Source organism: Colossoma macropomum, unplaced genomic scaffold (genome assembly GCF_904425465.1).
Source record: "Colossoma macropomum unplaced genomic scaffold, Colossoma_macropomum, whole genome shotgun sequence".
Taxonomy (NCBI): Eukaryota; Metazoa; Chordata; class Actinopteri; order Characiformes; family Serrasalmidae; genus Colossoma; species Colossoma macropomum.
This window is the reverse complement of record NW_023494798.1, coordinates 30,919,886-30,947,354: the sequence shown is the minus strand read 5'-3', so window position 1 is coordinate 30,947,354 and position 27,469 is coordinate 30,919,886. Positions and strand designations below refer to the sequence as shown.

General features: G+C 38.1%; 1 protein-coding gene across 1 annotated transcript in view; it reads right to left on the bottom strand.

The window, feature by feature from the left end:
- cngb1a (cyclic nucleotide gated channel subunit beta 1a) overlaps positions 1-27,469 on the bottom strand; it is a 65,162-nt gene that overhangs the window by 15,542 nt on the left and 22,151 nt on the right. Inside the window, exons 13-24 of the mRNA XM_036584800.1 lie at positions 21,712-21,988; positions 20,722-20,868; positions 19,448-19,489; positions 19,169-19,225; positions 9,280-9,499; positions 9,156-9,186; positions 7,156-7,363; positions 6,937-7,028; positions 5,314-5,440; positions 3,519-3,587; positions 2,427-2,575; positions 583-792 (exon numbers count right to left, since the gene is read on the bottom strand). Of these exons, the coding sequence (XP_036440693.1) occupies positions 583-792; positions 2,427-2,575; positions 3,519-3,587; positions 5,314-5,440; positions 6,937-7,028; positions 7,156-7,363; positions 9,156-9,186; positions 9,280-9,499; positions 19,169-19,225; positions 19,448-19,489; positions 20,722-20,868; positions 21,712-21,988 (1,629 nt within the window). The remainder of the gene's footprint in view (positions 1-582; positions 793-2,426; positions 2,576-3,518; positions 3,588-5,313; positions 5,441-6,936; positions 7,029-7,155; positions 7,364-9,155; positions 9,187-9,279; positions 9,500-19,168; positions 19,226-19,447; positions 19,490-20,721; positions 20,869-21,711; positions 21,989-27,469) is intronic.

The following is a 27,469-nucleotide window of genomic DNA, read 5'->3' as shown; positions in this document are numbered from 1 at the left end:
GACTTTGATGTAATATGTAAACATAGTTATATTAAAATGTGTCATTCACTCCCCAGTCCATACAGTCCATATACGGCAACAAAGCTTCAAAAACTGCCCCTTTTGAATTTATTTTTTTTGTGACACCACAAAAACCAACATATTCTTATATCCGCCTATTCAGTCTACAGCAGTTTAGTTACGTTCATTCACACTGAAGTTATAAGGAGTGTTTCAGTCCAGACTGCTGAACAAGCCACAGTACAGGGCAGCCAATCAGAACAGAGATTATGTAAGCATATCAGACTTAAAGACACAGTAACAAAAACAGCCTGTTTTATTGTAATGGATAAAGAGTGTCTGGAAAATAGTCATGTAGAAATAAATTATGCTGTTTGTGGTACATTAAATCACACAAATGTCAAACGTGGAAAAAATAACGAACGAAATGCAGGTTAGGCTACATTTGTATTCTCAAAATAGAAAGATTTACAGCCTCCTCCACTGGGGAAAATGGTACACATACAGTATTATTAGTATAAAATCCTAAAAATCAAATCTAACACACAGTAAAATCAATTAAAGCACTGTGCAGTGTCTCACCAGTGTAAGGATCGATGCTGGAAGGGAAGCGATACTCCACTATTGCTCTCAGCCAGTCGGGCATTTTAGGCATTTGGGGCAATTTGACCTGGTAGCCCATAAACTCCAGGAAGCTTTCCTCTTCTGCTTTCTCACCATCTGCTGGAGCCTTCTTTTCCTCGCCGGGAGGAGGAGGCGGCGGCGGCGGAGCATCAGCTTTTTTAGCAGGTGCTACAGATTCAAGATCAAAGGTCTAATGATGGTCCAATTCACACCATGAGATGCACTAGCGTTCAAAGGTTTGAAACCACTTCATGTCCACTTTGTGTCATATTAATAATTTCTTTTATTTTATTCAGTGTTAACTGAAGCAGTGTAGCTGTAAATAATATATGATATAATATGACATAAATATTTTAAATGAAAATAAGTTAGCATGTCTGCTTCAATGTGACATGAAAAATATAAATGTGCCATATGTTATGTTCCTATATGTTCACTTATTTACACTTAGAAAATCAACAAAAACATGGGCCTCATTCTCCAGCAGTTCTTAAGAAGAAATTTCTTTTTTAAATGGAGTTTTCACGAAGATTCTGACATTTTTACCAATGTTTTCTTACTTGGGATTTGTTCTTAGGTAAGAACAGAACCTACACACAAAGCTGAGAACAGTTCTGCACTTTAAGAACACGTTATGAATCTGACATGGACTTTTCATTAGGACCTTTCTCAAGAACAGATTTAAGAAAAACTTGGGCAGATATTGGTGAATGTCATTTGACCATGGGTGCCTAAAGTTTTGCACACGACTGAGTATATAATTATGCAATACTGTGGACAACATTCATACACACAAGCTCTTACAGGAACAGAAGAAAAGGCCAAAAAGTCGTTCCATTCATGGAAGTACACGTGTATGTTGACATTGACCACATCATAATAAATATCACTGTTGTCGTAAGAAAACCTTGTATCTCCACTTTTTAAGTTTTTCCATTCTTGACATAATTTGAAAATACCTGTTACCCTTTACATTGTACGTAAATTTCATGATGAATGGACTAAAAGAAATGACCCAAAATTCTGGTTCCATTGACTTACATTAAAAGTAAAGTAGGTTTTTTCCTTCTCCTGTAAAGTTATGATTTTGGAGATACAAGGTTTTCTTCTGACAATAGCGATATATATGTTATATGGCATACACAGAGCCGGTTTATGAGGAAGCTGGCCTCTTCCTACTTCCCCCGTTATATCAAAAACAGGACTGCTAAATAGTAGAGGGCGCCAACGAGGGGGTCTTCAATGAATGGGAGTAAACGGAGCTCAACGGCTAAAAACAAAAAGTTAAAATAGTTTCTAATCACTTACACAGAACTTTTCTTTAATTTTAGAAAGTAGAAGGATGAATTTCACTAAAAAAACAAAGAAAACTTGCCTATATATTTCCTTTTTTCTACAGCAAACGGGTCTTGGGCAGCAGAACACCGGCATTATTGCTAGTGTGTGCTGATTGGTTGGCGAGCGGAGCTGCTCATTGGCTGTTCGTGCTCACAGACGTCATGAACGTACATGAGGTGCCTTTTTAAACTCCTATAGCTCGAGTGTAAAAGCTATTAATATAAAAATATGACAGCAGTGTAATAAAGTTTTATGCTGTGTTCAGGAAATGGTTGCATTCTTTTACACTAAAAACGTTTAAGCATTCATAAACTATGATTTTGCTCAAATGCTCCATAACAACCTATTCATTTTGGACTCGCTTGGGAGCGCCCTCTAGTGTTTGAGAAACCTAGAAGACATTGCAGAGTGGTAATTCTCCTCTCTACAAGTTCTCTGGTCACACACTCACAATAGATACTCACATGCTGAGGGGCTTTCCTCATCAGACTCATCTGGGTCCAGCAGTCTCTCTCTAGTTCGTTCTGTTCGTTCCTTAAACAGCTTCACCAGCTCCTGCAGTCGTTCATTCACCACAACACTGGTCTGACTGGCTGCAGAGAGAGGCCGTTCTCTGCCACAGAGAACACAACAGCTCAGCGTATCAGCAGCATGTGATGGCAAACAGCAGCGTTTCTCTATTCTGGTTGTAGGGTACACACACTGGCATACAGGCAAAACAGGAACCATATAGGCATATAGATATCTACTTGCTGTTTGGTCAAATGACTTGTTTTGCTGGTTTTCTAAGCGAAAATAAGTTAACACACTTTGTCTAAAGCAAACAGAAATCATGCGATAAGATTTGCAGAAAATGTCCTACTGAGTTTTTCCCTGTAGAGGACATTTTCACTTTTTTCACTTAAAAAAAATCAGCAAAACATGTTATTTGACTGGGATGGTCAAACTTTTGCATACGCCTATAAGTTTCTTGTAAGCATCTGATAAATTCTATAAACTTTTTATAGCTTTTCTTAAATATTTGCATGTATAATTGCATCTGCATAATTCTTGTTTTTTTGTTTGCCGTAACTGTAATGTTTAAATGACATGTTGTTGATTTATTAAGCAAAAATAAGCTAATGCACCCTCTACAGAAAACACATTTTAATACTATTTTAATTCCTCTTTATTTTCTGAATTGAATATTTTATTGAATTTTTTCAATAATTTTTAAATGTTCTTAATTTTACTGAATTGAATAAGTTGTATTTTTTCAATTATGTTAAACTCAGCAAATAAATAGACATTGTGCACTTTATAGAAAACGCCTCATTTAAGTACGTTCTCTGTAGAGGACGTGTTAATTTACTAACTTATTTTCACTTTGGCATTATATTTATATTTTTATATTCACCATATCTGTCTGTCTGTCTTTCTATCTATCTATCTATCTATCTATCTATCTATCTATCTATCTATCACCAAAATATTCATGGAATTTCACAGTCATAACTTCAGTAATACTTATTAAAGGTCATCATGCTTATATGTAGCTTGTATGGCTGGTCACTTACTCTTCATCAACAGTGAGTAAGCCCGGCGTGTGTAGTTCATCCTCTCTGTCCATGTCGTCCAACATTTTCCTGGTTCAGCAGATAGGAAAACATTTAAGCTACAAGAAAAAGCAGGACAGGCACTACAGAGGAATCAAAATCTCAGCATTTTCTACATTATAATGAACAAAGACTTACTCTATGCCCACAGCTTTGCTGAAGCAGACCAGAAACAAAGGCAAAAAAATAAAAAAAAACATGTCATTGGGTTTAACACATCTAGCCCAAACACTACCCAATAATATGATAAGCAGTACAGTTACTTCTGCTGGGGCCAGTCTAAATGAAGCCATTAGCTTTGCTCTGTATGTAACCTGCTGAGGTGAGTGTAGGACGACTGTTTGATTTTGGGGCCAGTCAGATCAAGATTAAAGACTACATTAGATTTTTAATAGTGAAACATATTTGGGATTGCAGTCTAGTCCAAGACCTACAGTTCTAAGAAAAACCTTTTTATGGTGTAGACAGATTATGTTGGGGGTCTTTAAATGTGAAAAGGGTCTTCACATCATACAGAAATGGTTCTTTAAAGAAAAAGGTATAAAAATCAAATTTACAAAATATCTACTTACCACAGATACAGACCATCAATCTAGACACGTTTGTTGTCCACATTTCTGCTTTTTTAGTTTTGCACTGGAGCTTCACAGCTAACATTGCCAGCAAACACTAGAAGTCAATAGTCACCCAATTCTTTTCCATAATGACATAATTATGAAAGTTCTCTCAACCTGCAACCTATATACCGATATATAACCTATATATATATATATATATATATATATATAGTCTGAGTAAAACCTCCCATCTCCATTTTTCTTGTTTTCCAGTTTTTGACATAATTTGAAAATGCCTGTTGCTCTTTATATTGTGTGTAAATTTCATGATGAATGGACCAAAACAAACAGCCCAGAATGACTTGGAAAAAAGTCTGGTTCCATTGACTTACATTAAAAGTAAAGTATGTTTTTTCCTTCTCCTGTAAAGTTACCATTTTGGAGATATGATGTTTTGTTCCAACCGCAGTGATATATATGCATTTAGTATTGGTCTTTTCTGTCTGTCTGTGGGCAAGGAGGTGTAGTTAAACAGCTGTGGAGGTGAGTCTTCCTCCAGACCTCCCACCACATTCACCAGACTTTCATCTGATGGTCATGGAGCGCGAAACATCACGGCGATTTTAATGTATTAAGTAAAGAGTTTATATAAGGCAGTAGAGAGAGATAGTCCCAGCTTTTTGCCATTTGGTGATCTATAGTTCACAGTAAGTCACACTGTGTCCTAAACTACATCGACAAGTCTGCACCACCTTTACGAAGACCAGAATGTGGCTTGATCCTGTTGAGAGAAGTCTGAGGGATGTTTTAGAGAAAAGATTTCACTTCTAGTGTTTATTACCAATGTTAGCCCCATAACTCCAGTGCTAAACTGAACAAGAAAAATGTAGACTCCAAACATATCTTGGCTGATTGACTAGGGTGGATGAAGTCAGTGGAAAACTGTGTAATTTGCAATTTTTGCCAAAGTATTCCTTTAAAGAAACATCCACTGAAAGGTTCTTCAAGGTCGTAGTTCTCAACCCTGCTTTATTATTCACTCTAACTAAGGATGTGTTTGTTAAACAGCTGATGAGCTAAATTAGACTAAATTGTACAGGGCAGGGGTTCACCAGGACCAGCACTGAGAACCATAACTTTAGGGAACCAAAAGTGTTGCTCAAAAGAATCCTTTTTGGCATCAGTCCAGAAAGACTGACCTGTGGGTGGACAGTTCAGTAACAGGTACAGTGAGGGTGGAGCCGTTTGACTCTTGGGGTTCTAGGATTTGGGGAACAGTGGAAGCGCCTCCACCATCAACCTCCTCTACGTTGACATGAGGACATTCTGAAATCACATAAGAAAACTCTCAGATACTCTCTGGTGCTGAAGAATCATTACCAGTGTTTCTTTCACAAACATGCTGTGTACCTCTTTTGGAGGTTTTATCACAGATATGTTGGGGCTAACTAATACAAAAGAACACAAGAGGTAGGGATATCCAAATGGGATATGACCAAACATCAACAAACTTGACCACATGTATATTTACCTTTGAAATCACTAGTAAATGTTCATTAGGGTGTAATATGTATAGATAATTCTAATGCATCAGTTTGAGTGTGGTGATGCAAGAGTGCTAATTTTGGGATATCACTATTGATTATAATCAATTTTAAAAAGTTGCATTATTTTGGCCAAAATACAATTATAGGGAAATTTTCAAAACCCAGACAATGAATTCTAATTTTTATAGTATTACTGAAATATGTCAGTTCTTAAAAATAAACGTAAAGGAAACATTAAGCTTGGATTGTTTTTGATGTGTATATGCCACTGCTATATATACAGTTCCTCCAATCACATCTGTGCATTTACTGTTTTTTTCCAGAAATACAATACTGTGCAAAAGTCATTTTTCAGGAGATATTTCTGTACAAACCAGACATTAGATAATCCACTTGCACAAGAAAATAGTCTAAAGAAAGTAAATATAAAAGCAGAAGTTTCCAAAACCGGATCTTAAAAAAAGTGATCAAGAAACAGAGAAAATGGGACTCCTAACAACCACCTGGAAGACCTGGTAGACACCAAAACTGCCCCCATCAGATAAACAGCACTTATAGCTTTCATCTCTGAGAGAGAGGAGAAAATCAAGCTGCTTCAGATCTGAAAACATCCACAGGTGTTTCTGTCCATCCTTCCACTGTGAGAAGACGACTCAGCGCTGTGGGTCTGAAAGGATGTGTAGCTGTTCAAGAAGAACCTCACTGAGAAAAGGAGACGGACACATCAAACAAAGAAGCTGAACAATGGACTGATCACCCCAGAGTCCAGACCTCAACACCACTGTGTTTGGGATTACTTGGATTGTGAAAAATAGAAAAATTCAGACTGAACTTTGAAAAACTGAAAGCAAGTCTTCCAAAAAGTATTAAACATGTAATAAAAGCAAAGGTTTATATTATATTTCTATTATATTTAGTTATTGAGGCTTCTGTGTAGCGTTCTGACTTCTGCATGATGCTGAAACATGAATAACTTGTCCTTAACGGCTGTTTTAGCTGGAAATTACACGAATGAAGGGTTGTACCTGACTTTCGCACAGTATTATAATCTTGCATCATACAAAAATGACTGAATTGTGGCAAAATTTGAGATTCCATGATGCATGAATTGTTTCCTAAAGAATCATAATGTTGTGCTATCAGACATTTACACCCACGGTTTTCACAAATACTCTTAACATGGCACTAAACAGGTAGGCTAGTACAACACAGCACAACCTAGCACAGCACGGCAAAAGACAGGACAAGACACCACACCACAAGTGGCTATTTCACCTGAGTGCTGTTTTGTGGGCCAGCGCAGCTCTGTGTAAGGAGCAGCCTGAGGCAGAAGCTCTTCGGGGATAAGGTTGAGGTTGTTAGGGACGCTGAGGCACTTTGGCACAGGCTTGGTGATGCAGGGTGATGAGGGAGTTGTGGGGGTGCGTTTGCTTATAAATGTTCTATCTACAGACTCTAACTCCAGGTCTATGCTTTGCTGCTTAGGCATCCTACTGGGGCTTAAGGCTGTTGAGGCGCAGGAAGATGTTCTGGCACCGCTGCTGTGCCTGTTTGGGGAGCTGAGCGACTTCCTGGTACAGCAGCAGCAGGTCTGGAGGCAGGGAGGGCAACTTCGGGGAGGTGAAGTTGCCTCTCTTCAGCAGCTGGTTGAAGCTATTGAAGCAATGTGTAGCATGAGGGATGCGCAGAATCCAACTCTTTACTGTGGAGCAGTTAGAGGGCACTGCAGGGCAGGCAGACAATGAAGTGCTGTGTGTTACTGCAAATGTGAGTAAGTGAAGAAACTACAAAAACATGATCAATCTCAACCAGTGATGATGCTGCCTCATTCTAAATAAGTGCAATGATTTTAAAGGAGTCGTTTTTTTTACACGTAGTCGATCGGCCTAAGTTTGCATCGTCAGTTTTGCACTGGAGCTGTGAAGTAAAAAACTAACACAAACTTGTGCAAATTCAGAGTCCAGACCTCAACATCAATAGAAGAGTTTGGAATTACATTTAGAAAGACTGAACTTTAGAGTTGTGGAAAAATATCCCTGTGGATTTCTTTGAAAAAATATAAGTGAGTCTCCTGAAAAGAGTGGAAGCTGTAATAAAGGTAAAGAAAATGCTGAAAAATGAACTTGTACTTAATTGCTGTTTAGGCTGGAGGTTAAACAAGTGAAGGGTGGTCTTTGATTTTTTGCATTTTACACACACATATATATATATAGAAAAGACTGATACTAAATGCATATATATATATTACTGTTGTCAGAAGAAAACCTCGTATCTCCAAAATGGTAACTTTACAGGAGAAGGAAAAAACACTACTTTACTTTTAATGTAAGTCAATGGAACCAGAATCCTTTCCAAGTCATTTTGGGCCGTTTCTTTTGGTCCATTCTTCATGAAATGTACACACAATGTAAAGGGCAACATGCATTTTCAAATTATGTCAAAAACTGAAAAACGACAAAAATAGTGATACAAGGTTTTCTTCCGACAACAGCAACATATTTACGAACATATGTAAACTACTGTTGAATAGTTTAATACCACCATTCAAATCACTTTGGAATCACTGTTTTCATTAATATAACCCATTTTGTTGTAGATGCATGTGTACAATGATTCTAATATGATGCCGATATTATACAAGTTTCAACCAATTTATAGGAAACTATAAAAATAATGAACAGAGCTGTAGATGAATCTATAACATTTGAGAAAGATGGATAGTACTGACAATAAACTCGTAATGAAATGAATGTACAGAATGTCTCAAATTTAAAAAGCACTGACCAAATCTTGCTGATCAAATAGCTATACATAGTAATTTCATAATAAGAAATTACTATAAATTGATAATTACAGTTTATTATGTAATAATACTTGCTACTTCCTGTCCCCAAAATACTTTGAATAAACCATCAGTTCACATTCTGGCATGTAGTCTATAACGTTTCAATCTACACTGTATATGTCATTATTGAATTACAATTATTAATATGATTTGATAGCTGATTCCAAACCTTTGAATGTGCATATAAGATAAAAGTGTGTCATACAGTGCCAGAGACAACATTAGCAAGTCTATAAGAGATTATTTAGAGTTTGACACGGTTTGAGTCAGGTGTGCGGTGGTTTAGATAGTTAGTACAATGCTAATTGGTGGGCTATAATCTTCCAATACTTGTTAGCTACATTAGTCCCATAGCTCCAGTACAAAACTAAAGAAGCAAACTTCAGACACCAAACATTTCTTGGCTTATCGACTGCAAGAATGTCCGATAAGGTGTGAGTATACTAAAATCCTTTAACAATGACAGTTTATAACCTAAAATGAAACTGATTTCTACATCGTTTTTAACCATAACGAAGATTTCGAATAAACATGACATAGAAACTTACACAAACAACATGCGTATGAGTAGTGCATTCCATTCGAACACTGTTTAAAACTCCATGTCTACATATAACATAGGAGCATGATGTTTACGATCTCCACTCACCTCCACAACCCTCTCCTTGAGTCTCCTCTTCCTGTAAAAACAGAAAATGACCGTTAGTTAGGTCAGTCAGAATAAATAGGTATCCCAAGTTATTGGCTCTGTTTATTGTGTTATGCATTATTACCTGGACACCAGCTTGAGGTGAGGGGTCTGAGGTGGCAGGTTGAGGCTGGGTGGTCACTACAGGTATGGAAACCCTCTTTGCTGGCGCAGGTACCTCTCTGGCAGTCTCTGGTTGGGCTATCTTCGGTGGCTCTGGTGACTCCGCCCTGGGGGGGCTGTCCACTGTATCCTCAGTTTCATGGGTTTCGAGCTCCTCGGCTGGGCAGACGTCCACCAGATATCTGCAGACGGAGTTTGAGAGGGTGTAGCATGAGAGCAATATAAACCACCAATCACCAGAAACTGGAAACCAATCGCCTGGAAAGTGAAAGCGTCTTAGATGTTGGCAACATGTCAAATATTTGGCATTTTAGGGTTGTTGTAAGAACACTGTAAAGCATTTCAATACATTTCGAGATATTTATTTTAAGTCATTTTGTCAGTAAGTCTTGCATAGTTCAATAAATAATGCATAAAAGAACTAAAAATAATCTGCCAGTGCTGTAAATAAGTTGACATCATAACATCACTTTATATAAAGAGCTTGAATAATCTTAATATTCCTGCAATAATCTTATAATGAAAAAAATATTAAGAATTAATACTAGAATTAAGACACTTTTACTTTCCACGATACAGTTGTGTGCAAGAGCTTGAACACTCCCAATCCAATTACATGTTTTTGAAAAGTGAAAATAACGCATCTTTTACAGGGAACAAACTTAAATATGGCATTTTTAAAATGTGCCATAATTTCACCACAGGCTACAGATCTACTGACCTTTGTTAAATTAAGAAAATAAACAATAATTGTGCATTAAAACATGCAGGAGTTTCTTCTCTATATATGTCTTTTGACCAGAGGTGCCCGAACTTTTGCATACAGCTGTATTAGTTCTTGCAGTATGTGAAGTGTAACTGGGAAGACCTCGGAAAAATCAGATTTGGAATGATTGGATTAGGACAGCTGACCATTCAGGCAGACACAAGCTGATCCATGTGCTCTCGTGCAAAAATCACATTAGAAAATACCTGAAAACAGCTTGTTTTGTAGGAACGTAACACTGCCTTGAGCACAGTGAACCACATTGTACTGTATGTAATTTAAACTAACATAATAACACTGTAATAACACTGTCTTCTTTTTAGTACATTTTTTTAAAGATTATTAAAGCTCATAAATATATATCTTATGAATTAACTCCATTGTAGTTATTGAACTATTAAATAGTCACTGGATAGTAAGTTTTAGAATTTGACAGAATAATGGTCAATCAAGTCAATATTAAAGGGAAATTTGTCCATTGATTTTCCAAAATTTCTGCACAAATAAATTGTTAAGATGTAAACAAAGCCAGTCAGAGTGGTTTGGTGTAAATGCTCCGTTCTGGAGAAACTTCCTGGGTCAGAATAGTTCACAGCGGTGGTGGTAGGAACCAGACGTCTGAAGAGTTTAATGCCTCTAAAAACTCCCTCACAGAAAGTTATTACATGAAATGGTTATTACACTGACTGATATGTGAGACATCGTTTTCTGAGCATTTTGAAAAGATTTTGGCTTAATTCTTTTAATCTATTCAAGCTACAAGTACATGTAGGGTGTTGTGATGCAAAATAGACCCCAAAGAAAATGTATTTTTACAGATTTATCACTATTTTACCCTCATCAACATTTCATATAAAAGCTCAGAAGACACCTGTAGGTTCACTGGTGGTTTTGGATAGTAAATAAAATAGCTATATGTGTTGTAGACTTGGTGACTCCTGGTTCCTATCACCACCATTATAAAGAAATCTGAAGTCTGTAAGTTGCTCAAAAACATTTCACATCAAACCACTCTGAGACTGAGTGTTTACCTAAGTGACTGAATTATTATGTCAATTTTTTAAAAAAATCACTGTAATTTCCCTTTACTGAGGTCAAAATATTAAAGATTCTTTAGATTTACTCACTTTGATGACAGCAACTGCTTCAAGTTCGAGCTCTATGGATCAGCAGCCTCAGGTAGTTTACCTCACTGCTTTTACCCATAATGCAATATCTATCTACAGGGAGTCATATCCAATCATCCCTGACAGATTAGTTTAGTACATCTGGCCTTGTTTGCTCAAAGCAGGGATAATTCACCACGGCAACCGGCAAGAGGGTTATGCCGTGTCAGTGTCAAGAGATGCTGGGAGATGAATCTGTAATAAACTGTTGCCATGGTGGCACAGTATATTAAAAATTAGCCATAATAATTTACAGAATGTGAGATGAAATACTGCATGCTGGGTCAATATATGAGATGCATAACATATGAGTATCTAAGGTAAAGCCGGACCAATAATTTGGCTGGCTAATATTGATTTATACTAATCGCTTGTGATTGTGTCTGAACAATATACACCAATCAGGCACAGCATTATGACCACCTGCTTGTTTCTACGCTCGTTGTCCATTTTATCAGCTCCACTTACTATATAGGTGCACTTTGTAGTTCTACAGTTACAGACTGTAGTCCATCTGTTTCTCTGCATACTTTGTTAGCCCCCTTTTACCCTGTTCTTCAGTGGTCAGGACCCCCATGGCCCCTGTACAGAGCAGGTACTATTTGGGTGGTGGATCATTCTCAGCAACACTGACGTGGTGGTGGTGTGTTAGTGTGTGTTGTGCTGGTACGAGTAAATCAGACACAGCAGTGCTGCTGGAGTTTTTAAACACTGTGTTCACTCACTGTCCACTCTATTAGACACTCCTACCTTGTCAGTCCACCTTGTAGATGTAAAGTCAGAGACGATAGCTCATCTGCTGCTGCATAGTTTGTGTTGGTCATCCTCTAGTCCTTCATCAGTGGTCACAGGACGCTGTTGGCTGGATATTTTTGGTTGGTGGACTATTCTCAGTCCAGCAGTGACACTGAGGTGTGTAGAAACTCCAGCAGCACTGCTGTGTCTGATCCACTCAGACCAGCACAACACACACTAACACACCACCACCACATCAGTGTTACTGCAGTGCTGAGAATGATCCACCACCTAAATAGTACCTGCTCTGTGAGGGTCCATGGGGGTCCTGACCACTGAAAAACAGGGTAAAAGGGGGCTAACAAAGTATGCAGAGAAACAGATGGACTACAGTCTGTAACTGTAGAACTACAAAGTGCACCTATATAGTAAGTGGAGCTGATAAAATGGACAACGAGCATAGAAACAAGGGAGGTGGTCATAATGTTATGGCTGATCGGTGTACATGTGATATATATCAGTGAAATGATACAGATTTTTTTGGCCTGGATTAAAACTCGTGATCTCTGTATGTAAAGGGCACCCTGGGAAGCCCATTATGAGCCACAGAAAAGTACGTGGACACACCTGCTGATTATTAAGTTCAGGTGTTTGAGCCACACTCATTGCTAACAGGTGTGTAAAATCAAGCACATAGCCATGTAATCTCCATAGACAGATATTCACAGTAGAACGGATCACACCGAAGAGCTCAGTAACTTCAAATGTGGCACTGTCATAGGATGCCAATTTTGCCACAAGACAGTTTGTGAAATTTCTGCCCTGGTCAACTGAGCTATAATTGTGAAATGGAAGCATCTAGGAGAACCAACAGCTCAGCCACAAAGCGGTGCACCATGCATAGTCAAAGAGTGGAGCGCTGATATATCTACTGCATAAAAATCATACATTTTCTGTAGCTTCACGCACTACAGAGCTCTCTGGAAGCAACATCAGCACAAGAACTGTGCGTTAGGGGCTTCATGAAATGGGTTTCAATGGCTGAGCAGCTGCACACAAGTCTAAGATCACTATGCACAATGCCAAGCGTCAGCTGGAGTGGCGTAAAGCACTGGACTCTGGAACAGAGAAAACTTGTTCTCTGGGTTGATAAATCACGCTTCACTATCTGGCAGTCTGAAAGACGAAATCTGGGTTTGGTTGATACCAGGAAAATGCTACCTACTGGAATGCATAATGCCTACAGTAAAGTTTGGAGAAACTGTGCTCTAAAATTTGCAGAAAAAATGCCACTGTTCTCTGCAGAGAATGTGATATTTATTTTCATTCAATCAACAAAACCTGTCAAAATTTTGAACATGATTAATACATTGATTATATCAATGTATTATGGTCATTTTTTTCATAACATAACATAAAAAACGCTAGTAGTGTGCTGACGTCTCAGTACCTAGCTAGCCAAATTTCCTGTTCCACCTTAAATGGTGCAGCAGTTACATTTAATGTGAAACTGGAAAATTCGGACAAGAAGCTGGAGAATATCTGACTTCAGCTTCATATCACTGAAGAATTAGAGGTGGGCGATAATAAATAATTGTCCCTCTTTGAAGGCATAAGATGCTCTAAATGTAACTAAAGCCCAGCAGTGAGGAGCTGAACTTTACCCTCCTCTGCTGTCACTGCAGACTGGCAGGGTCGCCTACAGAGCAGCGCTGGTAGCTGTTAATGAAGTAATGCTCTTTTTATTTGAGGGTCCCATTTCGTAGGGAAGATTTCACCCACTACCCCTTGTAACTCAGTTCCAAGGGGCAAGGTGACACTCAAAAACAAAGGGGAGGGGTAAAAATAAGAAATAGGATTGGGTCTGATTCTTCATTTATAAATGCACTATATGGACCATATAGCCATACAGAATGAACTAATAAATCTGAAAATGAAACACCATCATGGTAAAAATAACAGATACATGTTAAATTTATCAACACCTAGCCTTTAACACAAGAATGACATTTTAGTTTAAAAAATCCTTTTCTATTAAGAAAACTGATTAAAAATAAGATAAATTAGAGGTAATAAAAGAAAAAGAAGAAACCAAAAAGAATTCTGCTTAACACTCAGTCCGTAAAGCAGTTTAACTAAGACTATTGTAGCAGAAAATTAAAATCTAAAATATTATTTTAAAATTATAATGGCCAATATTATTAGTTATCTGGATTTTTAGCCCATAAAAATCAATATCAGTCACAAAATTTTCATATCAGTTAGGCCCCATGGCCCTGCAAAAAGGGTTCTATATAGTACAGGTTCTATATAGAACATGTCCTTCATTTTTCTGTTATTATATTTTTCTCCCTGAGGTCTCTCTTTTGACACATCAAAAACCAAAGCTAATTTGCTCATGACCATTTTCCAACCTCTCTTAATCTTAGAATTAATCTCTTAGAATTAAACATGTTGTTTCTGTTGCTGTGTCTGCATGTGAACGATCTCTGTTCTGATTGGAAGCCATGTTTGTACCTCAGTCAAACAGCTGAAATACTCCATATAACTTCAGTGTGAGTGGGTGGGGCTAAACTACTGTAAGCTTTTTCCATATATGGACTGTATATGGACTGGCCAGTGAAAGGTATATTTATATATATTATAAACAAGCAAAGGAAATTCAGCTTTCCACGATACAGGCACTTTCAGGATGTAATCTATGAAACTAGTGTTTATGTTTTATAACATACCTCTTAATATCTGCACTGTTTACATTGGCAAGTGAGTTTGCAGAAGAAAAGAAAGTGGTAACAAAAAGAAAGTTTCAGTATATTCCACATGAAGAATGCAGCGGTCAGTCTGAACTCTATGCAGCCTCTTGGCCTAAAAGCTTGCTGTGCAGGCTACATTCCTTCAGAGGGGATGAGTCAGATTAACACGTGGCAAAGCAGAGGGGGGAGAAACCAGTAGTTAGCATCTGTGGTCATTTCTCAAAAACAATGTCCAGGCCAAAATGAGACAACAGGAGATGGAAAGTTTAGGCGCCTGTAGATGGAGCAGAAAGCGGTCCTAGAGGACGGCCAGTAAACCTGAAGTCCTGTACTCAGCCTTTTAGGCACAAGTGACTCTCTGCATACATGGCCAACAGGTGGGCAAGTGAGCAACTGTAGGCAATACATCTACTACATCTCCTTATGGGATTGTTCTAAGAATATTACATGATTATTTAATCTACTTTTCACTTAGTCAATGATCTGTACTGCTCTGGGAAATATTCTTTCATTTAAATAAAATAAAAAGGCTAGTTATAAAGGAAATTAAAAGCTTATTAATGACTATGCTATGTAATGACATCGGTATAATCCTGTAATTTTCTTGAAGTTGGAAATATTAGATCTGTTGTATACATTTGGGCCCAGTCCCACTTTAACCCCTCGCCCCACCACTTAGCCCTTAGCCCTTTTGCACGTTCACACCTCGAGGTAGGGTATCCTGATCTTTGCTGAGATAGAGGGGTAGGGGGAAGTGTTAGGGCTACATGGCCCTCCAAATGGAGGTTTTTCAGAGACTCCAAACAGAGTGATATGAGAACAAAAGAAAAACTGGTAAGACAGCTGCACAACAACCAAAGAAACCCACAAATGTGAGAATTTTCTCTGTTAAAAAAATAATGATAAACATCGTATCATCTTAGTTTAATATGATTCAATGTATTATGGTCATTTTTTTCATAACATAACATAAAAAATTGCTAGTAGTGTGCTGATATCTCGGTTGCTAGCTGGCTAAATTTTCCGTTCCACCTTAAATGGTGCAGCAGTTACATTTAACTTGAAACGGGAAAATTCAGACAAAAAGCTGGTGAATATCTGACTTCAGCTTCATATCACTGAAGAATTAGGGGTGGGTGATAATAAATAATTGCCCCCCTCTTTGAAATCATATGATGCCCTAAATGTAACTAAAGCCCAGCAGTGAGGAGCTGAACTTTACCCTCCTCTGCTGTCACTGTAGACTGGCAGGGTCGCCTACAGAACAGCGCTAGTAGCTGTTAATGAAGTAATGCTCTTTTTATTTGAGGGTTCATTTCATAGGGGAGATTTTAACCACTACTCCTTGTAACTCAGTTCCAAGGGCCAAGGTGAGGCATGAAAACAAGGGGTATGGGTAAAAATAAGAAATGGGATTGAGCCTTAAGATGCTTCCACATGGTCAGGTATCATTTTCTTCTTCAGCAAATTGAATCTGTTCTATCCGACTGATTCTTCATTTATAAATGCACTATATGGACCATTTTACAGAATTACTTCAAACTGAGGTCTCATAGTAAAAACACCAGTATTAAAAAAAACAACTTTTCAGACCTTAGGTATTTACAAGGATTATGTTTTGATCTATTTCAACTCAATGCACTAACTGAGATAGTAATAAGCTAAATATATACAAAATTTATGGGGTACTTTCTAATGGGAGGTGTTTGTTCCAAATCATTTAAAGTGAAGTTGAAAGATGTAGATTTGTCAATGGTTTAATTTTTAAATAAAAAAAAAAATGTAATTAAAAAAAAAAAATTCTGTCTCAGGTTTTCATGTCACTACCGAAATACATAGTCCCCATAATCCCCTGTTCATAGTCCACAGGCCCCTGCATTTTGGAGCAGAAAGTGAGACTGCATCCCTGTCCCTCATGGCCACATGGTGAGCAGTTAGCATTGTTTTAAAGTAAATGTGTCCCAAACTCTGAAGATCAGCATAGAACATTAAGAACTGTCACTACTGAAACACATATTTTCTGCAATTAGGTAACCTTTTGTGTGTTTTAATAAAATTATGATGATTTAATGTGTGTACAACTTTGCAGAGCTGTGTTTGCTAGTCATGTGCTGGCTAGCGTTTTTCTGCTCAAAATTACCTAAATATGTCACTACCGAAACGTTCACTACTGAAACAGTTGGTAAAGTTTCAGTAGTGTTTTTTTTTTAATTTTTACCCGATTTTCTCCCGAATTTAGTCGTCTCCAATTCCACCCGCTAGTTAGGACTCTATCAACGCTAGGAGGGTGAAGGCTAACACAGGCTTCCTCCGAGACCTGTGAAGCTCCACCGCTTCTTTTCGAACTGCCGCTCACGCAACGTCATTGGACAGCCGAACGCGCTCGGAGGAAAGCGCCAACCGCCAGATCTGCTACGTCAGCTAACAGACGCCTGCGCTGACTAGCATCGCGCTGACTAGCATCGGCCATCCTACCCACCCAGAGAGAGCGAGGCCAATTGTGCTCTCTCGGACTCCCGGCTACGGATGGCTGTAGCATCACCAGGGATCGAACTCGCGATCTCCTGATGATGGGGCCAACGCTTAGACGGTTGCGCCACTCGGGAGCCCATGTGTTATGATTGTTTTGGTAGTGACTAAAAAGAATGTTTAATTATTTGTTTTGATAAAATAAGCATAATTAAGGTAGAAGGTCACTCAAAGCAAAAACATTTTAGTCTGAAGTCCAAATCAGTTGACAGTCCAGGGTTTTGGACTCTTACTTTTAACCAATTCAGCAGAATGATCCATATAGTCTGGAGAAGTGTGGGCAGAGGTTTGTATTGTCCAGACATGATAAGACCTACAGCTCTTTTACAACAACAGCCAACCAATGGCTAACAGGGCAGAGCAATCAAAAATCACCCACAATAATCAACCTGAAGTTTCCACTAATGTAGATTTTGTGATTTACCAATGCAGAATAACACTGTTTGCCACACTCGCTGAAAAGGATGTCTGGATTTCTCATTTAAAAAGTCTTCCTCTGTACTTTAAATAGTCAGACTAGGAAATCCAACAAAAAAAGGAAATCCCAAAGTCTCTTTAAAAATACTGAAAAGCTCGCAAGCTAGAAGCAGTAGAGCATGTAGCACAGGCTGCGCACAAGCAATCAGGCTCGAGCACTCAACCTTCAGCAGTACTGCGCAGGTTTAGCTGTAAAGACGGCTGGCTGCACATAAGTTTGAGGCTTCTGTACTCTACAGACACAAAAGCAAAAGCAAGTAATGAGCTGTTCTTTTCATCTGGATATTAATTTGTCTGGGCTGTGACTCAATAAGGTTCTAAATGTGGTATTTGTTCCAACCCTATAGAACCCATCAGACTTTACTAAGGGCTTTATGAAAAAGGGAAGCCTAATTAGTGAAACAGATTAGTGATGCAAAGTTTCATTAAATTGACCGACTGACTATCTATCTATCTATCTATCTATCTATCTATCTATCTATCTATCTGTATGCCTGCCTGTCTGTCTGTCTGTCTGTCTGTCTATCTATCTATCTATCAGTATGCCTGTCTGTAGGTGTGTCTGTCCATCTGTCTGTCTGTCAGTCAGTTGGTCATTAAGTCTGTCTGTCTGTATGTCTATCTCTCTATCTATCTCTCTATCTCTCTATCTATCTATCTATCTATCTATCTATGTATTAGCATGCCTGTCTGTATATCTGTCTGTCTGTAGGTATGTCTGTCCATCTGTCTGTCTGTCAGTCAGTCAGTCATTAAGTCAGTCATCTATCTATCTACCTACCTGTCTGTCTGTCTGTCTGTCCATCTGTTAGGTAGTCAGTCAGTCGTTAAGTCAGTCTGTCTGTCTGTCTGTCTGTCTGTCTGTCTATCTATCTATCTATCTATCTATCTATCAGTATGCCTGTCTGTAGGTGTGTCTGTCCATCTGTCTGTCTGTCAGTCAGTCATTAAGTCTGTCTGTATGTCTATCTCACTCTCTCTCTCTCTGTATATCAATCTATCTGTATGTCTGTTTGTCTATTTGACTGCCTGTCCCTCTATCTGTCTGTCTGTGTCAGTCAGTCAATCACTCACTCTGTCTGTCTGCCTGTCTGTCTGTCTGCCTGTCTGTCTATCTATCTATCTATCTATCTATCTATCTTTTCTCCTATCTTCTACCTTCTATACTAAACACAAACATAGAGGTAAAAAATGATTCTGTTGGACTGAAAAGTGAATTAGTTGAAAACAAATGATCCAAAAGGATGATTCATTTGTGAGCCAAAAATCTCCAAAACAGATGTTTTTGTACATGGTTGGAACAAATAGCTTTGACCACAGTGACCCCTGATGTATTTAGCATTGTCCGAGTTTGGGAGCTATTTTTTCTTTGTCTTCAAGGCTGCTGGCTGCAAGCAGTCCAGCTCAGAGAATAGAGGCTCTTACTCAGCGTTTTTACTATCTCCACTCTCCTCCTCACTCTCCTCACGCAGTGGCTGCAACCTGTACGACAAGCCAGAGAGAACAAACAAACACTGTCTCAGCTCCACAAAGGCACAAGAGAGTCCACAGGCCGAGAAAGGAAACAGCAGGTGGTGCAACTGGTGCAGAATGGCATAGAAAAGAAGTGCAACAAGCGAGGCATATTCAGTCAAACATCTGCAGAAGCAGGAACAAGGAAAGAAGCGAGGGAGGCCAAAGGAAGGAGGGAATGGAGGGACTTACTCTGGATCTTCTTCATTCTCTTCCTCCTGGATATTGGACAGTCTTTGTAAAACAAACAGTGAGCATTTGAATACTGAGCACTATCTGTTTGTATGTATTAAGGAGAACATTGGCCGCAGGCTCTTTAAAGACAAACAGCACTTTGGTCACACTCCTAGATCTCAGTACTATCAGACATATAGATGAGTTTGCAGGGGACGAGACTAACACTCAGGACGTTACACTACAGGATGCCCTACAGGAAGCTGGAATTGTCCTGCTTTGTGGCCTTTACTGGCTATTTTAGATTGATGCTGTGTAATCTGGACATTTTTGTATTTTTGTGTAGACTAGTATTCAAAGGTTTGGAATAACTTGTATTAAAGCTGCTGTTACTTTATATAATAATAACATGTAATAACATGCACAGTGTTGTAGTGAGTTTCTATTTTCTCTGCAGCACCGATGCAGTTTCAGTGTACTTCCAATAACTATAAATCAAAAAAATATTTAATTCACTTTCCATATAAACAAATAATTCAAAGGGCTTAGTTTTAGTGTTGTTGAAGAAAAGTTTTACATTTACATTAAACATTTAAAGGTTGAACAGATAAAGAGGTGGTTGGTTTAGTGTAGTTGTTAACTCCTCTGCCTTCTACACTTTAGACTAGGGTTCAATCCCCCACTCAGGCACGGACCCTCCACTACACCAATAAGAGTCCTTGGGCAAGACCCCTAACACTACCTTTGCCCAGCTGTGTAAAAAAAAAAAAAAAATCATGATCAAATTGTAAGTTGCTCTGGATAAGAGCGTCCGCCAAATGCAAGGTGCGTTAAATATTACAAAATATACAACAAAAGGTATTTTTAGATGTTTCATTCAAAGTTTTCTGGCAACAAAATAAATTATTAAATGATAAATTTGTAAATATACTTACAATGTGCTTACAATCACTTTTCGTTAGTCTCAAAATTTGATAACCACTTATAACTTTGATGTGTTCTAGATGTTGATTTTATAAGAGCTTCATTCTGAAAATTCGTTTTATTAGAATTTCAGGTTATTAATTTCAAAAGAACTTTGTTCTGGATATTAATTTCATTATTGCTGTTTTTAAAACGGTTTACAGCTACTACTTATGATTGGAAACCTTAGATCACAACAAGCAGATTAGTATTTTATCTGCAACCATCATAATTTGACTGAATTTGAATGGTGACTACAATCTTGAATTGTAGTGTATTATAAGGTGTGTGTGTGTGTGTGTGTGTGTGTGTGTGTGTGTGTGACTCACTGTTCTCCGTTGTCTGGTTCAGACAGTTCGGCCTCCATGTTGATAAGTCCAGTGTGCTCCTCCTCCAGCTGTCTGACTGCGAGCTTTGCAGCCTGGAGGGCCAATTCCTCCGCCATCCGCGCTGCCTCCAAATGCTCCTGCTCCAACCTGAACGCACACACACACACGCACACACACACACACACACACACCATCATAAAACAGTGACACAAAACGCTGATGTCATAGCAAAAAATCAAATTTACATAAAAGTACAGTAAAGCTAAAATCAGCAGCAGCAGCCTGAATTCTGTCCGTAATTTAGTCCCTGTTTATAGATAACAGTGTTATACAGTATCAGAAACCACATGAGCTATTTAATATCACTTGAAAGGGATTTCCACTATTTTTTCAAAACGTCTGCATAATTAAGTACTTAAGATGTCATTGATAGAGGTTTGATGTGAAATGCGTCATTTTAAGAACCTCATAATCGTTCACAGTGATGTACATGCAGGGTATTTTAAAGCAAAATCCTCCCCAAAGGAAACTTCTTTTTTAACATTTATCACTATTTTACCATCATCAGCATTATATATGAAAAGTCAGAAGACTCGTGTAGGTTCACTGGTGGTTTTGGATAGTAAATAAAATGGCTATATTTGTGTTGCAGACATTGTGACCCCTGGTTCCTATCAGCACCACTGTAAGGAAATCTGAGTCTGTGTGTTTCTCTACAAAAATATTTCACATCAAACCACTCCGAATGGCTTTGTTTACATCTTAACTACTGAATTATGCTATCTATCTATCCATCCATCCATCCATCATCAACAGATATCTATCTATCTATCTATCTATCTATCTATCTATCTATCTATCTCATTGGATAAATGTAATTTAAATTTTTCTTTTTTGCATGAACTAAACAGAATATCATTAATTATCCTGCAGTCCCCCAAAGGTCTCATTCGGCTCATACAAAGTCCGATACTGACGTCACGCCCTCACCTCTCCTGCATGGAGACCATGGCGGCTTCCTCAGCCTCGCGTTTGATGTTCTCCACCAGCGGGGTCCAGCCCTCAGTCTGGGTCTCAGCGTCCTCCTGATCCATGGCCAACACCTCAGGCAAAACTCTGGGCAGGGCCTCCAGCAGGGGGCTGCTCTGCACTCCCTGTGGGTCTCCCTTCTTCTGTGCTTCAGCATCCCTCTGCTCCATCTGCTGCCTCTCCCAGTCTGAGTCCACCTCCTCCAGCACCATGTCTGACGGGTCCTGCAGGATGCAGACTGCAGACAAACATGGGCCATCAGCCGTCCAGACTGGTTAAAGTGATAATTTGCCCAAAAATCTAATTTACACAGCCTTCCTCTCACGGCAAATGTTGTTGGTGAGCAGAGATGTGTTCACTGCCTGAGGTTTGCTTCTTTAGTTTTGCACTGGAGCTACAGGGCTAATATAGCTGTGTTATACCAATTAGTGTAATGCAAACTGCAAACCTGAATCATAACACAGTTGCCTCAAACCATGTTGAGTTGTTCAGTGACCTCAAACAGACTTACTTATGTACTTTCTGACACTGTATTACACGTTGTACTGTGTTTGTTCATTTTTGTACATTAGCTTCATAGCTCCAGTGTAAAAGTAAAGAAGCAAACTTCAGATGCCAAACATTTTTACTGTAAGATAAGGTAAATTTCATTTTTGGCTAAATCATCTGTTTAATGACACTGAAGATTTGTGCAGGCAACCAGTGGCGGACAGTAACGAAGTAAATGTAATTCGTTACTGTACTGTAGTTTTTTCGTGTATCTTTACTGAAGTATTTCCATTTTGGGTGACTTTTTACTTTCACTCCACTACATTTCAAAGTCAAATATCTTCCTTTTTACTCCACTACATTATGAGAAATCTGTCATTCCTTTTGGTTTATGTGTGTATAAAAACGTAACATGTCAAAATGAAAGAAGCTCAAAGCAAGAACACCAATCAGGGCACAGCGGTCACTTTGTTTTGAGCTTGTTTTGACCTGTTGGACATACCGACCCAGTGCAAGTATACGGTTCAACGTCAGTGCAGCAGTGTAAAATTTTGGGAGTGTCTGTTCAACATAATGATGGAGGAAACTCCTGACTCTAACCTAACTTTGCGTAAACAGACCACAATATAGAAATATGTACATAAGCAGTTTTGACTGACGTGTCTTTTTTCTGAATTTATACAAACTCTATTTCATTTTATAGTAAATTTGTTTTGGCTAGTTTATGTTCATGAACAGAGACCTACAGATGCAGTTTAGTAAAGGAAAACTCATTTGTGAACCTGTGTTAAAAAGCAATTTTAAGTTTTTATTAAATTAATAATTTAAACTCATTTTTATTTAAACTAAGTTGCAAATAAATCTTAAACCGAAATTTTACTTGTCCGCAAAAAGTTATTTCAGTCACTCAGTTCTACCCAATGATAATATTTTGCCTTCAGTGTTTTGTGCTTTTGATAATTTTAATAGACATCAGTGTCAGACTAATTAATGACATTCTATTAAAAGAGTGACACTGGAGTATTTTCACCTATAATGAGCTAATGAAGCAAGAGTCTTGTTAAAAAAATGATAATAGGACATTAGAGTCATAATTAATCTTTTAGTACTTTTACCTTCGATACTTGAGTACATTTGAAGGAAAATACTTTTGCACTTTTACTCAAGTGGAGGTCTAAAGGGAGGAACTTCTGCTTTTACTGGAGTAATATTTTACCCTGGGTATCTCTACTTTAACTCAAGTACATGGTTTGTGTACTTCGTCCACCACTGCAAACAACAAGTTGATATGTAGCATTAGACGACTGAGTCGTTATCCTTTCAGACTTCAGTGTCATACATGTGACCTGATATGTCACAGTGTCACTTACTTTACTGGAACTGTCTCCCTATGCAGACCTATGAAAACCTTACAGTAGAGCAGTCAGTAGCTGTGCTAGCTGTGCTAATTTGAGTAATGCAGGTTTTAATTTTTTATTCACATTTTTCTTGTATTTTTCTTTTTCCTCACAATTATAACATTGGTGTGGTTTTATGCACCAAATGTGGTCATAATCATGTTGCATGGCCATATTCCAACCTCTCTTTATCCCTTAGAATTAAACAGGCTGTTTTTGTTACTGTGACTTTATGACTGATATATGTAAATGAGCACGGTTCTGATTGGCTACCCTTTACTGTTTCTCATTCAAAAAGCAGTCTGAGCTGAAACACTCCTCATAACTTCAGTGTGAATGGGAGCTAAACAGGCTGCAGTTTAGTTTCTATGGACTGCATTAACTGGAAAGTGATGGTGAAAAGGTACATTTTTAACCTTGTACATCATTTTTTTTTTTTATTTTCCATTGTAGGGGCCTTCTAAACATAATCTGCATGTTTCCAAAAAAATCACTTATCTATAATGTGGTAATCTCTATTTTTTTTTATCAGTGTAGTCAACAGTACAATGAACTAAATGTGAATGTCTATGTATTTAATGTACTTTGCTGGTAAAGTAAACCTAGACACAACAAGTCATTACAAACAGTTTTACAATCTAAGTGAGTGTTTTTAATCCTCTTGGCTGGAGCAAACTAAAGAACAGCTGGTGTTAACGCCTCAGACAGTGAACTAAAAAATCTCATTATTTGGAATTATTTTGGATTTTTTTTCATTAAATTCTTCTCTTCTAACTTGCTTCCTTTTGTTTTTTTGAAATTTTGCTTCGCTCTCATTCAGTTTTCTACATAACCTCCAACTCAAATATATTCAATGCAAACGCAAATCAGCCTCAGAGCTAAAATGTTGATAAAATCCAGCCAATCAACAGTCACAAATATAAATGACATATGTAGAAGTTAATCAACCAGCAGCTGTACTTCCATCAAATTTCTGTGCAAATTGCAAGCGATAAAATGAAAATTTGTAAAATAATGTGATTGTTTCCCTCAAAATGACTTTCAGTGACATAATGACATCAACATAAAAGTTTTGGTATATTGACAAAAAAAGGAGTTGTGTAGCTTTGGCTTTTCTGCCTTCTCCATGACCTACTGATGAGGACATTCTGCTGTTTATTTAATTTGATATATGATTATTATTATTATTATTATTATTATTATTTTGTATTGTTGTTGATAATTTGTATATTCATTGGAACCATAATGCAAGAGATCACTGTCACCTAGAGCAGTTTGAGATCTTTCTATTTAGAATCTGACACATGATGCTAAATTCTGTGCTACCCCCCACCCCCCCCCAACAAAAAGTGTTTCCACTGTAGGTTTTCCACAGTTCGGGAATTGAGAAACACTGTTACTGCTAGCGCTGAACAAGACGTTTTGTCAACATCCATAAAATATTACCAACAACTTTTTCTATAGTCTACATGAACAAAGTTTTGAAGCGTTAAAACATTTTACATAAAAATCCTGGTGGGAAATGTAATTAGTGTTATTAAAAAAAAAAGATCTGAACTGATCGATCACAATATTCATTATACACCAAAACATTCATTCTCTACAACCACCTGTAGAATAAAAAGCTACACACGGCAAAAAATATATCTTGGAAAGTAAATGCATCTTAAATGTGAGTAAAACAAATATCAAATATTCCTCATAAAGACGTTTTGTAAGAATATTACAATATGTATGATTTTTTTTAATCTATTTATGCTATGATCTTTTTCTGAAATCATTTTGTAGATGGCCCAGTTACTTACTGCATATTAACCTCCCACCACACAAACTTTGGCATTGCAAAAATAGTTTATTCATCATTACAAGCAGCAAACATTTCTCATATTCTGTAAGCCTGTGCAAAGCCAGCAGTAGCTTCTCAAATACAAAACAAAAAAACAAAACAAAACAATAACAATACTGTAAACATCAGTGGTCTTGAACCTTCTTCGCTGTGGAGTCTGATACCAGCTGAATGAAAAGTATGGCTTACTTGCTTAGCATAATAGCAGGTAAGGGTGCTGTGCAGTACAGCTGTTACTGAATAATAGCTGGCAAAAGTGCCTCTCTGTAACCTGAAATCCTTTCACAGTGACTGTAAGTTATTGATAGGCTTAGCAAACAAGCTTACTTGGCTTCTATAGGCAATCGAGTTAAAAAGGCCCTGAATGAACTGAATAAAGCACTAAGGTATCATTCCATAACTCAACTAACTCAGATAACAAGCGAAGAAAAGTGTGTAATGCATTAAAGCATTATAGCTGCGCAAAGATCTCAGTGTGTATGTGTATGTATGTGTATTAGGGCTGCACAATATATCTCGTTTATTAATTAGTATCACAGTATTGGCCTCTGAAGTACCGGCATTGAAGATGGCTGCACTACACAAATGAGCCATCTAACCAAATCACAGTGTTTCTACCTCAGCAGGGGGGCTCCCATAAGAGAAAGATAAACTGAAAAGGGGGGTCCTGTGTTATTTCCTTGAATAAAATGTGAGTTTTCAGGCAAAATAAACACCCTCACACAAATTCTCATCTACATTTTCATTGTGTTCAACATTAGGTTACTTTCTCTGGATAAACTGTACAATCACCCAAATTTGCACTATAGAATGTAGTTCACTGCGGCACGTTACTCTGGAGAAGTTTAAAACTGGAGAAGGTTAAAACTCGAGCGCATCTCAAACTGCACAGAACTTCAGATGCTTTTGACCTAAGGTCAGCAACGGCCATGAACACAGAGAACTGCCAATAGTCATGCCATTCACTAAGAAATACGTTTTTATCAGCAAAGAGGTTTCATTTTAAGCAGTTTGAGAACAGGCAAAAATGAGTGTTTTTGTACAACAACCATTATTAGCCATTTTTTTTGCCCATCTGCATGGCTAACTGATCATAAATTGGTTTTGTTTCTTATGGGATTCATTAAACCTGCCTGCTGATGACCAAAACTAATTTCTTACTACCAAAATAATAGATGTTCATTAATTCACTAAGAAAAGGCAGGTTATTAGACCTACTCTCTGTATCTTCCTACGTCTCCTCCCAAAAATAAAAGCATATTTTTCCAAATTTCTCCCCAATTTAGTCATATTCAACTCCACCCACTAGTTAGGACTCCCCCAATCACACGATACCACCAGCACTTGAAGGGCAAAGGCAAGCACAAGCTTCCTCCGAGTCATGTGGCGCACCACCACATCATTTTCGAACGGCCACTAATGGAATGTCATTGGACAACCACTAACCAACAGTTACGTTATGTCAGCTAACAGACATCTGTGCTGGTTAGCATCATGCTGAGTGATGGGGGGGGGGGGGGTGGGGGTGGGGAGCGCCATTCTATGCACCCAAGGAGAGTGAGGCCAAGAGAGCACAATTGGCCTCCCCCAGTCATGGATGGCTGTAGCATTACTGGGGATCAAACTTGCAATCACCTGATGATGGGGCCAACGTCTGGACAGTTGCAGCACTTGGTAACCCCAAACTGTGAAAAGTTTTTCAGTATGAGATGCAGCGTGCCTTGCGTTAAAAAAGGCCCTTTTATGCAGGAATTTAAATATAATTCTATGGGAAGGGCTGAAGTGTGAAGACAAGCCGGAGACGAAATGGAAGTAAGACTGATGGGGCAATATAACTTCACAAAGTCCATAATAATTGCTGTGAAATTGCCAGGAGGGCTCATGTGCAAACAGAGGCTGATATATTACTTGGAAAACAATGACATCTTGGTCACAGCCAGCAACGCTGAACGTTTCTGCAACACTTTTGTATTTAAGGACTATGTTT